The 14,227-nt window shown below is 33.3% G+C and overlaps 1 protein-coding gene across 4 annotated transcripts in view; it reads right to left on the bottom strand.

The window, feature by feature from the left end:
- The window catches only part of LOC145693292 (alpha-tocopherol transfer protein-like), a 104,979-nt gene that overhangs the window by 58,771 nt on the left and 31,981 nt on the right, over positions 1-14,227 (bottom strand). For all 4 annotated transcript variants that reach the window (XM_081769147.1, XM_081769146.1, XM_081769144.1 and 1 more), the window contains exons 2-4: positions 11,993-12,084; positions 7,213-7,363; positions 3,182-3,375 (exon numbers count right to left, since the gene is read on the bottom strand). In XM_081769147.1, coding sequence (XP_081625273.1) covers positions 3,182-3,375; positions 7,213-7,363; positions 11,993-12,084 — 437 coding nt within the window. The remainder of the gene's footprint in view (positions 1-3,181; positions 3,376-7,212; positions 7,364-11,992; positions 12,085-14,227) is intronic.

The raw sequence follows: 14,227 nt of genomic DNA, 5'->3' as shown, positions 1-14,227 counted from the left end.
TGCAAAACAAGTCTGGTACTATATGTTTTCCATTTATATGTAGATTTGAAACGTATAATAACTAAACGTAGTGCCATTTGAAAAACTATAATTACGCACTGGGTTCGAAATACTGTTAATCTTGTGGTATCACAGTGTATGTCAAATGTCCCCTGCCAATATTTGCATGGTACAATCCGCGGCAAAAAACCTGCAACATGAAGATGTAAGTTTTTTGTTAAACTACGCCTAAAAGCACAGGGAATGAACATAATGTCTAAGTGGAACGAATCACGCCAGGATAAACCTCGGCCTCCTCCCGTGCACACTTATTTTGGAGCAAAAGACTTCGTCATTTCAAAATAAACTTATATGCTCATGTTGCAGGTTTTTTGCCGCGAATTGTACAAAATTTCGTTTTTTTTTTTTGTTTTTTTTTAAATTATTTATTAGTTCAAAAGTTATAAGGGCATATTAAGATAAATGGATCACCCTATGTATATATACACTAGTCAAAACAATCAGAAGAGGAGGCCAGTAAACGCAAACATGATCGAGGAAAATCAAAAGTGCCGATTTTTTGTTGTGGGATTGTTGCCTTGATCACTGTATTGCATGGTCGACAGGAGTGAAGTCTAAGAGTGATTTATGCAATTGAATGAACAAAACACACGATATCAGAAGAACATCACAGCAGCATAACAGAAGTGATCATTTACATAACGTAAAATGCTTCCAATAAATTGCATGGTCACTCCAAACGGCTACAATTGTTGCCTATCTGTTACACATATGTAGGATCAGGTTGTTGATGCTAGGCTGTGAACGCTGTGGTCCTTTTCCCTATTGTCCGAGTAGGGCCATTTCCAACTGTTGTAGAGATGCAGGTGCTGCTCACCTACTAGCAATACGTATGACTATACCATACGTCCAATACCTTCTACCTGCAGCATCATGTTTATCACACGTGTTCGGTCCATAAAAATGCATTACCGGGTCACGTTATCGTCCATAAAAACGCATTATCAATTCATACTATTGTCTATAAATACGAAACAATTCTCTACTGCTGCAGCTATAAGAACAATGTGAAGCCAGGAATTTCATCTTTGAACTGCTTATCTTTTGAAGTATCGCGCCGCATGGTCTGCAAGGCTGTGCCTCGTCCGGTACTGATTCCTGCCATACCATTATCCAATCATTTCCATATTGCGATACTTCCTGTATGTTATGGATAATTTTAAGATCCACGTTATCTCCAGATTAGAATGCGTCGATAGTCAGCTCGTAACCTAAGGCGTGGCTCGTCCAAGAACAGAACAGTATTCCACTCAACAGACCGCACTTATAATATTCAGCAACTCAGTTTCTCCGGTCCCTACGCTGTTCCCTACAGTCCCTATACTAAAAGGATACACACCATTGCCATTTGCCCATATAGATTTCCATCCCGCAGCCGAATCCGCATGTTTCGGGATGACACCCTACATTCTTCTGTCAGTACAAGCACAAGTGGCACATCACTTGCACTTTGCCACCTGTTTCTCCACGCTGATTACATCAAATTTATGATCTTCTCTTGCTGATGTTCTCCGTGGCCGATCTTGTCTTTATCTCCTGTATTGTTTCTGTATGTTAGAAAGGGTATACAATCTGGAAAAGTCACTTCGAGACACACCTAACGTCTCAGCTACAACCCTTGTCTATCCAGCTTCCATCTGGCTCTCCACGCCACAAATTACACTACATCATGATGTGCTGCCATTGATTCTATTCAGCGCTACACCATAGCAGCCCACTTTTACTGTGCCAGTCAAAGCGATACTACTAGCTTTCCCAAGAGGCATGATGATTTCACAACTTATCGCAATTTGTGCCCCGTATCATGTGATATCCGTATTTGTTCGTAAGAACCCCCCGCACAGGTGCATTATAGTCATCAAGGAAATAGCTTCCACAATTAAATTCATCGGAAATTTTGATCTCTTAGTCGTTTTTCGTTTCCTGTGTTACTTCTTCAATTGTTTTGACCAGTATATATCCAGTCCACTTTTACAGGTACATTTCGTAATAGTTTGCGGTAACGTAGAGCAACATCTGCGATTTATTCTGCAATAATCAGCATGAATTATAACAACTTTTTGCTTTTCTGGCATTGTGTTACTGTAAGCTAAATTTTGCAAAAACTAGTACGGAATGATTCCCTTGGTCTCCAAAGTTATTACTTGGAATTCCATTATCATTTTTTCAGCCTGTGACTACAAAAAAGAAATCTTTAATTAAATTTATGATTAAACTTAAATATTTTGTTTAACTCATTAACATACATTAATGTAAGTGTTTAAAACTGCGTTATTATGGACTTTATAACTGATTCTTTATACTTGTTAAAACATTCGAAATCACTGTTTACGACTATCTTATAATGGTAATATGAACATTTGTATGTACGTTTAACAGGTCCCAAAGGAGAACGTACTGGAGAAATCATTTGTTTTGATCAGGTTAATTGAAATTAGTGGTAGTAAGAACAGTAAGTGACTTTCTACAGATTAAAACCGCGGTAAGTAAAATTAAAAAACTTCAATTAATTTAGCATTACTGAAATTAAACATGTAGGTTAAGTAATAGAAATAGTTTGCAATTTCGGGCTGCATAACTAAAGTAAATACATTAGTTCATAATGTGCTATAAACTTAATATATGTTTATGTTTTTCTACTTTCAGGATAATAGTTCAACTTTGGAACATTTAAATAAAAAAAAAAAGTGACTTCTAATTGAAAAATTTAATCTTTCCGCACTGAAAATAAACTTCAGTAAGTAATTCCCAGCTAAGGAAAACAGGAAACACGCATTCGTTTTAATTTATTTTACTGTATATGCATTTCATTGTATTCATTTTTATTTTTAATTTGGTATGTTTATGACAATATTCTTCAGCTAGTGACATTCTTTTTATTATAGATGATCAATCGATACTTTTGCGTACTATTACTTATATAGCTTTTAAAGAAACCAAGAATATTTTCTCTTTTATCAGTCTTGTTCATTACCGAAATCTAATCTATTTCGTTAAAACAATGATTAACTTACCCATTTTTACTGATGAAATGATAATTATCAAATTGATAATTAAATTGAATGCATCGAACTTAGTACAAAATATTGAATAACTAATAAGAAGTAATTAGTTAGTTTACCTTTAAGAGTGGTACAAAAGTCTGAAGTACAACTCGAGACAAATACTTAGTGTGACGTAAACCAATGTTAATAAAATCACAAATAAAAACTACACCAGATATTTGTGTCTTCTGTTGCTGAGCACTGAATTCTAATAGAGTGTATCCTGTGCGAACTAATAATTCTGAATCAACCATGTTCGTATCCAAGAAACCTAGAGAAACAAATTGGAACTATAAATACAAGGGATAATTTATTATATAAATAACTTGAACAGGTTCAAAAAGAGCTACAATAGTGTAATTTTATTCGTTAGTCTCATATAACACGATACCAATATGATAATGAATTCGTTACAAACAATACTCTTCACTTATTCTGGTACTCTAGGCTTCATATGAAATATAAATTGGCATTAAGGATCATTGTGACTAATGTTGCGATCAAATCCATCACCAGTGAGTACATGTGTGGTTATGGAGTGGAATAATCTTAAGAGAAGTTAGAAAGCTTTAAGGAGAGAGTATACCCGTGTATGGAAATAGCCAATGAAATCTTTAGAGGGTACGTCACATCGTCTCATCTCAGCATGCCCGGACCAAGTTCGCGATTTCATCTGAATGTAAAAGGCTCATTTCGCAGACTGAAGGTAAAAGCTCACATCAAAGTTTAATTATAAGTGACAGGGCATACAAGATGCATCAAATATGTATTCTGGCATGAATCTTGAAATTACGAGATGAAATATATTTAAGAAATTACTCTTTCTTGACTTACTTTGGGCACATAAATACCAATAAAGATTTAGATTGTGGTAAAGGCCAAGAATGCTTTAGTAGTGGAAAATTTTATATTTTATTTTAAAACAATGTAACCATAAATGAATAAGACAAAAGTAGTTTCCTGTATCTCAGGGTAAATTGTTTCTACAGATAGCTGCGAGTCGTGATTCAGTCCCACATCAAAATCCCCCTTTTCCACTTTTCCCGAAGTGTCTAAAATGTAAAATTATTTACTTACTCAGATTGATTGAATCTTGAGTGCGACTTCAATTGGGTCGCTTTAACGACCAACTCCAATCTACCTTCTTGGAAGCACTTCAACTAAACTCATCAGCTATGCACCGCTCTGCAATAATGCAGTAATTAAGACAGAATAGGTTAGGATATGTATTTGGGAACTTAGAATAATCGAGAACAGCTAGTATCGTCGTGAATTGTGAACTTTATATTATTTTACGAAGGAAGCTATGGACCATTGAAGAGCTAAATTCATCAGCATTGGTTGGATTCGTAAGTCAACCACAATCTCGGAAGCCGATAGGGTTTCTCCTGCTTGAAGCGGTCAACCACCAAGTGGAGGGACTCATTTCCTTTCCCCCTTAACTTCAACTGAATCATCATTCTTGGCCCTTTACTTCACCTTGATTTATTTTTTTGGGAAAGTTACTTTTCATTAAATTTTGTCAACCTTTAACAAACTGTGAACTTGCTCACGGACTTTATGTCTTGGGTATACGGTGGATAATTTAAACATGCTAGAATTCGTATATGTTCGGATGATCATTAATGGTTCGTATATGTAGAATCGAGGTCAACTAAAGCCAGAAATGCCACTGAAGTATCTGTTGCTATTTGTGTATTTTATTCAATATTTTAATATCCTAATACATATTTAATGGATTTAAATTCCTGATCTCCGGCAGATATTGGATTATAATTTCTCTAGTGTAGTGTAATTACTTTCAGATCACGTTCCACTGTTTAGACAGAGAAATAAAGTTGCCTAGTAATAATACGAGCTCGTGTCTCTGCTGCCAAGCGTATATGACATTAAAGGCGAGAAACTTGCTTTCCCTTACATCTTAGTAAGCAGGATAGTGAAGACCTCTAAGACAGAGTAGTACGGGACTCTTGAATCCCAACATAAGCTGCATTGGCTTCGTGAATTATTCTAGAGTGGTTATCCCACATTCCCATTAGCTTGTGTTAGCGGCAGAGAGATGGTGATACCAAACTCCGTATCTTCTAGAAATGAACCATAGCGCTAAAGGGTTTGATTACAATGACTTACCATTCGATTGCCTGGTCTCGAGAAACTAGTAACCAGTGTTTACTAATTTCCTGTCTGCGGTAGATCCACGGTAAAAACCCATTTTAACTAGTGGGTAAATAATAGTGGAGTCATCAAAATGGTCAGTTCGGTTGATGATAAGCTGAGCTGGTTAAGTGTAGTACTGTTGGTCAACTGACCCGCAGCACACCACACCAAAAGGACATATAATCATATTTGCAACAGAAACAATAACTATGTAATTTAGGGTTTCATAATTTACTACTTGTGAAAAACGTTTTAAAAAAAGTACCCATCCGTAAAATTAAATAAAAAGCATTATTTTTTTTTTTTTTTTTTTTTTGGAGTTAGGACACCTGGCATCCAAGAGATCCAATCGCGAGATCACTTTTGATAATATCTGGCATTAAAGAGTACAAATTGTTTCCTAATTTCTCACAACTTCAGATGAAATTTGGACCTCACGGTCCACAAAATAGATTGGAATAACTGACTGACTCCTCACTAAATTCCCATATCCCAGTATCATTAATGCGTAAATTTACGGACTACGACACAATTCCCGCTACTGCAATTTGTTTGAATAATATAATATGTTGAACTAGGAGTCTGGTACAAGCAAGAGATGAAACGAAGCCCTTGAACTAAACACACTTCATTTGAAACCCTTACCTTTAATTTCCAGTAGAATATTTCAATATTTGCTGATGATAAAAATTTCAGTTCATCGTAGTTTACTGGTAATAAGGTTTATGATATTTTCGGTAACTAGAGAATCTTGAGAAATGCATGTGCATGGTGCTGTTCGTATAAGTTATTTGATATTATTTGAGTTGTAGAATTAGATATACAGAACTGAATTTAAGTAATGACAAGCAGTTTTCAGAAAGATACAAAATGATTATATTTCAATGAAAATATAGTATTTATTCCATACGAAAGAGCAGAAATAATTAATTACATGTATAAAATTAAGCCTTTGCTGGGGATGTATCCTAAATGATTACACTTTGTACCTAAGGAATAATGTAAAGCAGTTGTCGAAGGAATTATACCAATAAAACTCATATATCCCCAAACCAATACAATGCAGAAATCTTTTTTCAAAAGTGACCATAAGGCTTATATTTTAAGATGTTCTTGGCGATTAGATGTCATTTTGATATTTATACCAAATCACAAAGAAACGTCATTGCTTTTGATACTTCTGATTCAAGTATAGTCTGCTATGAAAGATCGCTCTATACTACATGATGTGATAATATTAGCAACTTAAATCTTACTTTAATTAGGGTCCGAGACGAAAAATTTGACTTTAGAGTCCTTATTTTAATTTTCTCAGGGGAAGATCATAAAAAAATTCAACATATTTTCTCATTTAACCAATAAATTCATGCATTAAAAGGAAATGATACAATCATAATAGAACATACTCTAGAAACAAATATTTGTCTGTTTAGTAGATTAACATATTTTACTAGATTAACATACTTTTATGTAAGATTCTGAAATTAAAAAAAATAAAAAAAATAGAACAATTATAGTCAGAAACTGTCATGATTAGTGTTTTACAACCTCGCAGCAGTATACCAAAGCAAGAAAGAAAAGAGTTTTGAAAATACTTCTATATTACCACTTCAACAATACAAATCTATATGAGGATGTCAAAATATATTACTTTTGTACAGCCAAGCAAATCATAACTTCATGAATTAAATTTAAAATAGCTGCATTTCATTGGTGAAAACTAATGTATTGTTCACTAAGGAATGTGTGATACGTACTATTAACTAGAGAATGTTTGATTAAGCCATTATCAACTCCTTACAGCTTGAGATCTCAGTATGACAAACTACTGGAGTGAAAAATCATAAAACAGCCAAAAAGTAACATACCATGGTTTACCATTTTCGTATAGAAATGTTAGAGTGTGTAGTGGAAATACCGTAATAATACTAAAATAATTTCTTTAGTTTACCTGTTCTATATATTGTAATTTCTCTCCCTTTCGGATCTCGATCTGGAAGAACCATGTGTGCGTTCACCATATGCACATGACGTAATTCTTCTAGAAGACCAGCACAAAGGACATTTGGAAACTTTCTTTTCAATTCATAATACCGCTTCAGCTAGAATTTTACTCATCGTAAATAACAAGGAAAATATGTTATGTATTTTAAAATAATATAGAAGAATAATATGTTTACTGATTTAAGAAATCAATGCATTAAACACTACATTATATATATATATATATATATATATATATATATATATATATATATATATATATATATATATATATATATATATATATATCGTATTGTGCGTAAATATTTCAATATTATTGAATAAAGATTTAAAAATTATGTCCCAAGAAAGAAGTACTAGTAATACCTGTATAATGACAGTTATACTGTTCACGTATAAAAGCAAACTATATACAAGTACAAAGGTGAGAGTTAAAATAATGCAATTTCTATATTGTATATTCAATTCGTCTTAAATTATAATAATAAAATCGTGTTTTATTATAATATATGAAGATATTTCCTTAGCTTCATCAAATTACAAAATATCTCTGCAATGGTATGAAGACCACAGTAGTTAAGGTATCAAATACTATAATTAATAGTATAAATACATTCAGGGCGGTTCCAGGATCTTCTGATCAGGAGTGCACCACTAACTAGAAGTATATTTGAATTAAATTTGAACTTTTTAAATGCCTGTAGGCATCTGCGATGCTAATGAGGAATTAAATGCTAAGTGTTTGCTCTCGGTGAATCCTTTTTCTTGAACCTTCAGAAAATTGATTATAACTATTGCCTTTTGCAAAACTCCGCTTTCTTGTAAGTCCCAAACGGAAACACGCGAGCAGAAATTTTCGGAAAGTGTTACTATTTTCACTGTTATCTTTTTACTTTAGATAATGTATATTTACAACGAAGGGAGGGGGGAGATGCACGTGCACCCTCCTAAATCCAGCCCTGAATACATTAACGATGACTTATTATTATTTACACGAATAAATATAATAATTTTCTTACTCTTCTTCAGCATTTATATAGAAAAAAACTATTTATAATCACAATTATGCAACTGTTATCATTGTATTATGGTTTCCAGACTAAGAGAATTGTATAAATTAAAATAAAGATGTTTGAGACAGAAATTATATACCATTTTGATTGTCACTCTGTTTAACATGGACAAATTTATATGCCGAGGTCCGTGGGTATCCAAATCGATACACCTTCAAGGACATAGTGATGTCAAGGGTACTCATTCACATAGCTTGTTGTATTCAACGATTACTTTATTAATACTGACACAGCAAACAATTTTTTTATTCATTTGCTTGGTAGTGAAGAAAGCATGTTCAATTGTGGAAATATACACTTGACACCTAAAATTGCATTACTTTTTCCCTAATGGATATGAATATTTTGTAAACTTCTTATGACTAACTTTTCTAATATACGGTAATTAGGCATTTTTAAATTCAATTGCAAATTCATTGTGTAAAATGTAGTTATTATTATTATAAATGTGTATTTTTGCAGAAAAGTTAAATATTATTTTCCAAATTTAAAGACACACCACGTTGTTACCACACAGTGATACAAAAATCAGAGGCTGGTTTAATTGAAATGAAACAAGCATTAAGCAAAAGATCAATATGAAGGTCAACAAGTGCCAAATAATATAGGCGTAAACATTGATATAGAACCTAAGGATGATGAGAGCACACGTATGGCCTTGTATGGATGTGAAGCATGGATTCTAGAGAGGAAAAGTTGTGATCTGAACCATATTGAGACTTAAGTGAATAAGTAAGGTATCAAATGAAAGAGTATTGGAAATGGTAAAAGTAAAAAGTATAGTTAAAAATATTTCGAAAAAGAATGGATGATTGGACATATTATGCAGTGGTGCCCACCCCCCCTTATGTCCATGACGCACCCCCCCCCAATTGTCTATCCGTAGGTGTTCTTCCATGAAAAAATCTTCTTTTCGATTAATTTTACCCCCCCCCCCATCAAACATATTTATATAGATTTTTAACCCCCCCCTAATATTTCAATGACGCAGTTTGCGTCATAGCCCCCCCTTGTGGGCACCCCTGTATTATGAGAAACGGAAGAATCATGCTCCAAGCTATAAAAGAAGTAACACAAGAAGAAACACCTAGAAGGAAACCACATTGAAATTAAAAAAAAAAAAAAAAATGTTGGAAGGAAAGTATAGATGAATGAATACTCTCACTAAGGATAGGGGAGATTTTCCTATGCGAATCGAAAGATTGCTGAGCTGAGAAGAATATTCTCATAAATTCCAATTTTAAAATTCAAAGCATAACATATTTTCTTGCATTGATACCACAAATAGATATTTATTTTAATAGGTATTTATTACACACCTTGATTAAGCCTATATGTTAGTTATATTCCTGATTAAGTTGAATAAAAGGGAAACTTTCCTTCGCATTGTTCACAGAATGTAGTAACTTGTTTTGCTTTGTTCTTCATCAAGAGTTACAATATAGTACAAATTTTAAAGAAATTATACACAAGGAAAAAATCCGGAAATTCTCAGATTTTCCATTGGTGGCAGTACAAACATGGTAAAAAGTATCCATATAGACATCCTTGGCTGTCACAATGTAGTAAATGTATTCAATATTTTCATTGTGTATTATTCTTTATACTAGTAAGTTAATTAATTTTTTAACATAAATACGAGATTACAACATTTGAGATCCCAATTATACACCTGTTACCGCTGTACTTTGTGTAATGGTTCCTGAATTATGAGAATTGCAAATTGTATTGGAGATGCTCGAGGTAGATTTATATAAAGAAAGCTGGATGATATATTGTCGTGTAGAAAGTACGTCATGATCGGAATTAAAAAATTGAAATGAAATCTTTAAGTTTAACGTCCCACGGTTATGCCGGTTAGGCTAAAGGAGACGGTGATAATGAGAAATGAGTGAAATGGTGGAATGAAGAAAGTGGGAGGAAACGGGAGAACCCCGAGAAAACCCACGAGCACATGATCGGAATTACTATTTTAACACATTGGCACACTCTTTATATTATTTTACAATAGTCTATTGTCATTATTTATTAGTATGGAAACCATTCACAGTCACATATGCATTTCCAATATTTATATTATTTCTTCTCATTACTCATTTATATTATTACTAATATCATTGATTATATTTAACCGAATCATATAAAGAAACAATGTAAAATAAGTTTTGTGTAATGAGACAACATAAGATAATATATATCAACAAGAGGGACGAAACAGTAAAGAAAATAACATACGTGTTGTTTACAAATTAAGGTGAAAGTATATCGCATAGGCAAAAGACAAAGAAATTATATATCAGGATCATATAAATTACACATTAATTTGAAAGAAGAAAAAAGTACGTATATAGCGAAATGCAAATAAATGCGCGGACGTCGAAGATGAAGTGCTATTTATAACGATAGATAGGACTTTAAATAATAACTAGAACATAATACTCCAAAAGTATAAATAATTAAAATGAATAAAAGCAAGAATATGATATTAAATTTAAAGGTACGTCATTCTTATGACAATATGTTGCGAAATCAACGTAGAATGTTTTGTATCTGGAGCAATAAAGTCATATACACCGATAGTACATACATTAATCGCTAGGCTACACAGAAGAATGACAATTTGTAGCATTTTGAAGGAAGAATCCGTATTGGCAACTTACTATATCCTATTCATATATCAGAACATTGGTTAAATGATTCTCATGTCACAATCAGTTATTTTATGTAAGACTCTGCACCTAACGTAACATCTGAATATAAGCAATTATAGATGCTGTTTCCTACGTAGTAAGCAGAATATGCTGAAAGGTAATCAATTCCTCCTGTTTGTTTTCCAGGATATAAACAAATGTTGGATTATAATATCATTGCATTGTATTAATGACACTTCTCTCTTAAGTTGCAAACTTCAAACTGGTCATTACTGGCCTCCAAGAGCAGTAGCAAAAAAGTCAGTATGAACAATACTATATCGATGCAACTGAAGCAGCCTATCGTGATCGAATTTCTCACAGCAGAAGGTATTCCGAACGAATGCATCGGAGAAGAACACTTGTTTACGGTCAGTTATCAGTGTGGTAAGACGTTAGTGCTTAAAGAAAAAAAAACCCACGTGACAGAGCCTTCCTATACTTTATTTTGATCCTGACTATGGAGTGAACTAGGACATAAAACTGTGGTTCCATCTTCAAGATAAAACTCAACAATGGTGGGATTGTGAAATTGGTAACACACTGTAGAAGTGTGTGTATCGGTAGGGCGATAATGAAAAATATTGTGCTCTGTAATATAAAGTACTAGTAAGTTTTTTTATACCGATAACTTCAACTGTTTTCACATAAAAAAATAAGATCCAATACTCTTCAGCATATTCTGTAGAACATGAATATATTGCACAAATTGAAGTATTCGTTCATCAAAATACTGAGAAATATAAAAATCGAACATAATTTTGGTATTAGAAAATTATTTTGTCTACATATTTCTTTTTTTTTTTTAAAAAAAAGTTCTAATTTAGTTTCATTTACTATTTATAGAATAATTTCATTCAATTGTTTATTTATTTGTGGAAAATGAATTTGCACAATTGCGTACAATATTTTACATTACAGAATAAAAATATTGTTTGAAAAGGAAATAAAATGTGCTTCTTACCGTTTCCAAGGCTTTTTGTAGATCATATTTTCTTACTCGAAGAAAAGCGAGGAGGAAACAGTCGTCTGTTCGAGCACGAAGATTTTGAATTGCTGAAATAAGAACATAATGTTCTGTTTTGTAATGAAATTAAAATTAATTACATCAAACGCAAATTGTTAGGCTTATTTAATTAGTCATTGAATTGTTTTTGCTTTTTATATACACAGAATCACCATTAACACCTCATTATAGAGGAAGGTATAAAATAAAAACTGGAGTTAGCTGCTGTAATTGCATATATACAGTACGTACATGTATTTGTCATCTTCGAAAATTGGGTCATTGGCCCGAAAGATATGCATCCTAAGTCGGGAATGAAGTAAGTGGGAGGTGGAAATCTAAAACATAATGTATAAAGTTAAGGAGGGTTCAGTGAGCTGTATACGGAATAGAAAGTAACTTGTGCAGAATGAATACGGATTGCGAGAAAAAAGGCAGTGTCTAGGCCTGAAAAAGTAAACGAAAGCGAGAGGAACGGTTGCTGCATTGGCTGTGTGGTCGAGTGGTAAAGGCAGTCTACTCCGCAATGTGGGGTTCTGAATTAAAATCTCATCGTCGACTATCATTTTTTTGTAGAATTATCAATGATGATATGACACTGTATATCCATTATACTGAAATTATTGTGAGAATGTTAGAAACACGTTTATATACAACGGCGTGGAAATGAGAATATAAAAGATATCATGTCTTAGTTAAATGTAACTATACAGGAATTGTAAAAGACGCAAAACTATAGAAACAAATCCAGAGAAAAATATGTTTAATTATGGACATGCCGAAAATAACAAAATGTTGGGAGCCAAAGCATAAATTACACACAACATTATCATCAGTCGGTAGAACTCCCTTCAACAAGATAAGGGAGCTGTCGTAGCTGTTTGACGACAGTACCAAACTAGTTTTCCGAACATGTTATTCACGACGTTGGTTAACGGCTATCAGCTCGGATACAAAACTGTTTCAACCAACACGGTGAGATTTTAACCCGTAAACCCAAGCTGTAGAGTAGAATGCCTTTACCAATCGGACACACAGCCAGTACACAACTTTCGTATACTTTTTTCACCCGTAGACACTTTTGCCTTTTTCCTCGCAGTATGTCCTAGATTTCCACCTTCCAGTTGCTTCATTCCCGTGTAAGTTCCATGTGTACACGAAAAATATCCACATTATTACTGGCAACAATGGGTCCTGAGAGCATAATACTGGAACAAAATACCAGGAAATATGCTTCAGCTCTACCTCGAATGACGTACCGAACACTTCACTAACTACGCTAAACATTACACATGTATTTTCAGTGTTACTGGCTCTCTCATTATGTGTTGCAAATTACAGATGTTCGCATTATTTAGATAGCTATCTGTAACTATAAAACGGTAAATTCACTAATTAACTCATCTGATCGCTGAAAGAGTTCATTATAATAACTTAAAATTTTCGTACAAATCTTTTCTGGAAGCTCTTGGTTACAGATAAGACAGATTTTAGTAAAAATCGACCTCTAAGAGAGAAAACTATGAACTTGAAAAATTGTTTCGACGGTCACGGAACTGTTGCACTTTGCATACAATTTTGATTTTCTCTCTCTCTCTCTCTCTCTCTCTCTTTTACACAAATATTTAATTCAAACTTTATGCTGTGGTTTTGATGATGTTTGGCGAAATTCAACTTCTAAGGCAAGTAAAGAGGACTCGAACAAGGTTTCCGATTAATTTTCTTTCATTTTGTTCTTGGCTATTTTTCCACTGATATATACAATATTTTGAATTTCCAGTTTACATGGAGAAAATGGTCATTATTTGTTATAAAGTATTATTTCGAATTCCGTACGAATAATGTAAAATTATTTTACTTTACAAATGTGAAGAAAGTATGTGCTAAAAAACTAGTGTCAATTAATTGCAAAATTTAGACAAATATCACTAATTTCTAGATTATATGAATATATTTGTAAGATACATTATGCACATGTAAATAAATGAAATACGCTTAAGGCCAATTGAAACAGTCCCTACTTGTTTCGCCGATTTCCATTTCACCGAATGCTTTAAGCTACGATATTATCGCATGCTTAGGCACTCAACCATGTTCGGCGAAACAGGAATTCCTGTTTGTTCGAAAAACTAGTTAAGAGGGAGTTTGTGTTCAGAAAGGGATTGTTCTCATCTAAACCTCCATTTTCTGACG

This window comes from Thermobia domestica, chromosome 8, assembly GCF_964235325.1.
Source record: "Thermobia domestica chromosome 8, izTheDome1.hap1.1, whole genome shotgun sequence".
NCBI classification, from domain to species: Eukaryota; Metazoa; Arthropoda; class Insecta; order Zygentoma; family Lepismatidae; genus Thermobia; species Thermobia domestica.
Note: the sequence above shows the minus strand (reverse complement) of the source record. Positions and strands in the feature narration are given on the sequence as shown.